Source organism: Cucurbita pepo, unplaced genomic scaffold, assembly GCF_002806865.2.
Source record: "Cucurbita pepo subsp. pepo cultivar mu-cu-16 unplaced genomic scaffold, ASM280686v2 Cp4.1_scaffold000889, whole genome shotgun sequence".
Classification (NCBI taxonomy): domain Eukaryota; kingdom Viridiplantae; phylum Streptophyta; class Magnoliopsida; order Cucurbitales; family Cucurbitaceae; genus Cucurbita; species Cucurbita pepo.
This window is the reverse complement of record NW_019647097.1, coordinates 6,950-10,199: the sequence shown is the minus strand read 5'-3', so window position 1 is coordinate 10,199 and position 3,250 is coordinate 6,950. Positions and strand designations below refer to the sequence as shown.

General features: G+C 38.5%; 1 protein-coding gene across 1 annotated transcript; it reads left to right on the top strand.

Moving 5' to 3' along the window:
- Positions 1–119: 119 nt before the first annotated feature.
- Positions 120–1,788, top strand: LOC111785986 (sugar transporter ERD6-like 5). Its single transcript, XM_023666342.1, has 4 exons — positions 120–206; positions 386–445; positions 1,330–1,444; positions 1,526–1,788. The coding sequence occupies exons 1-4, from the start codon at positions 135–137 to the stop codon at positions 1,654–1,656; spliced, it is 378 nt and encodes a 125-aa protein (XP_023522110.1). The 5' UTR covers positions 120–134; the 3' UTR covers positions 1,657–1,788.
- Positions 1,789–3,250: the final 1,462 nt, after the last annotated feature.

The window sequence follows — 3,250 nt, the reverse complement described above, 5'->3', positions numbered from 1 at the left end:
TCGAGCCTCGATTAAGGGGAGGTTGTTCAAGGGCTCCATAGACCTCAGGGGAGGCTCTATAGTATACTTTATTCGAGGGGAGGATTGAGTCGGTATGGGAGCTTTCTGATTCATCATCATATTCTAAAAGATCCATGATTTTGAATGTGCAGGATCTCCAACTATGGCAATCTGGCTCTCCCATGTTGGCACTTTTCGGTGTACTGGTAATGTTGCCAGTTGAATAAAACATTGAATAATAAATTGACCATGGAAAAACACCATATATGTTTACAATCTTGCAGTAGATTTGTTGTTTGGCTGATTGGTCACTGAATCTGGTTAACTTTCCTTTGCCTGTTCTACTTAAAAAATTGAGTCATTTTGGTAATGTTGCTACAAACAGGCGTTCTCGGGATCTTTCTCGTTGGGCATGGGAGCAATTCCTTGGGTCATAATGTCAGAGGTATGAGTTTAGAAACTTTATTAGGGATAGCCCTTTTTACATCATTACATATGGAGTTAAAAGCATGAAGTTGCAAAACTCTTTCCTTTGCCTAGCTTCTAACTACTCATGTGAGATCTCACATCGGTTGGGGAGGAGAACGAAACCTTGTTTATAAGGGTGTGGAAATCTCTCTCTAGTAGACGCGTTTTAAAATCTTGAGGGGAATTCCTAAAAGGAAAGCCCAAAGAAAACAATATCTGCTAGTGATGTGCATGGGCTGTTACTAATGTTACAAAGGGTATCAGAGCCAGACAACGGACTATGTGCCAGCGAAGAGGCTAAGCTTCGAAGGGGGTGGAAACGAGACGGTGTGCCAGCAAAGACGCTGAGCCCTGAAGGGGGGATGGATTGTGAGATCCCACATCAGTTGGGGAGGAGAACGAAACATTCTTTATAAGAGTGTGGAAACCACTCCCTAGCAAACGCGTGGAAATCATTCCCTAGCAAATGCGTTTTAAAACCTTGAGGGGAAGCCTCAAAGGGAAAGCCCAAAGAGGACAATATCTGCTAGCAGTGAGCTTGAGCTGTTACTAATGTTACAAATGGTATCAGAGCCAGACATCGGGCAATGTGTCAACGAGGAGGTTGAGTCTCGAAGGAGGGTGAAATCGAGGCGGTGTGCCAATAAGGACGCTGGGCCCTGAAAGGGGGTGGATTGTGAGATCCCATATCGGTTGGGGAGGAGAACAAAATATTCTTTATAAGAGTGTGAAAACCTCTCCCTAGCATATGCGTTTTAAAACTTTGCGAAAAGAAAAATTCAAAGAGGACAATGTCTGCTAGTGAAAAGTTTAGAGTCATTTTTAAACTGAACTAACACAAGGTTTCATCTTCTACTTCAGATATTTCCTATAAACATGAAGGGTTTGGCAGGGAGCTTAGTTACTTTAGTGAGTTGGGTAGGTTCTTGGATTGTCTCCTACAGTTTCAACTTTCTTTTGAATTGGAGCTCTACAGGTAAATAAAAACTCATCTCTTGAACATGTCGTATTGATTGTGAATGGATGAGTAATTTGATGTTTGTGTTAACTTTGGAAGGTATCTTTTTCATATTCTCAACCGTATGTGGCTTCACAGTTTTGTTTGTTGCCAAGTTTGTACCTGAAACAAAGGGTAGAACTTTGGAAGAAATTCAAGCTGCAATGAACCCTTTATCCACCAAAAATTGAACTTTTGTTGGTTCACTCAAGTAATCAAATAAGCCATCATTGTATTTCTTAGCGGATGTTCCTTTCGAATAATAATTCGTGTTGTAATGATATGTAAGTGTTATATGATTCATTGTCTAGTCTTATGCTTTATGGACGTTGTGCTTTATTTGTAACGCTCCTAATTTTCTTGCTCTGAAGTAGTGACGTCACTACATGCATGCCTTAAATACATATGCGAAATTTTAAATTAAACATTTTAAAATGAAGTCGTATACGTACATTTAATTCAAAACAAGAATTTGAAATAACATTACTACTTGCCCTATCTTGACTTCCATGACCATTGCATCATTTGTCGTCATTTGTGTACAGGTTTTACTTTTACCTGAAAAATATAAGGGTAGCATGTGTGTAAGGAAAAAAAAACGGCCAAAGTCAATAGAGGGGCAAATGAGTCATTTTGCCCCTCCATCTATTGTACCTCAAAGTGGAACCATAATAGTGGCTAGCAAAGGAAAAGGAAAGTTAGAAGGAAGGGTTGGGAGAATCAAGAAGAAGTCGCCGCTAAACTTTGTCAAGAATCGAGAGAAGTCCGCGAAGTGAGTTGATATGAACCAAGAGACAACAATCATACAATATGGTTCAGTGATGATGTGAAAAAAATATTGTTGAAATCATCAAAAGATATTTCAATTCATGCCACATTGAAGAACAATGAAGTTTCATGTGATAAATTTTGAGTGGATTACAATTTAGAGTTATTGTATTTCATTAATGTAGTTTAAGAGTTTTTATTTACTTTAGGTTACAATTACATAATGGCTAATTATGACCATTAAATATGAATGTTACAACTCTTGAATGCCTTTAATAGTTTCATTTTGAGGCTATATAAAGCCATGTATGTTGTATTTGTAAGGAGACTTAGAAAATATAGTAAAAGAAGCATTTGTGCTTTTCTTTAGCCGATGGCTAAGTTTCTTTGCAATTCTATGTAGTTTAGGTTGCATATAGAATCATTCAAGCTCGACATGATCAATCTTGATTGTGGAGTGATTCGAATCTCAAACAAGTGTTCTTGCGTTGAGATATTTGATCAACAAGAATCATTCAAGCTAGACATGATCGATCTTGCTTGTGGAGTGATTCGAATCTCAACAATGTTCTTATCTTGAGATATTCGATCAACAAGGTAATCCGAATCTTATTCCCCTTGTATTGATTTCCTTATCTTATCATTTGGTATCAGAGCTTCAGGCTCAAGATCGAATATATGTTTCCAAATGATAAGATAAGGAATCACTACAAGGGGAATAAGATTCGGATTACTTGCTTCGTGGTCTTGGAACCTTGCTCCACATCTGGTTCCTCAGCAGTAGTCTCAGGAGTTTCATGATTATCTGCTACAACATCACTAAGTGAGTTTTCCTGCAACTCAAGCTCAACTCCCACTTGCTTCGTTGTCTTGGAACCATGCTCCACATATGGTTCCATTTCCAACCACACTTTCTTTCATTCTCTGGCGGTCTTTGTGAAGCTAACTCGTTTATGCTTGCTCATAACGTAGTTCTCACAACGACCCACATCAACAGATTTCAGACCTTCTAAAACT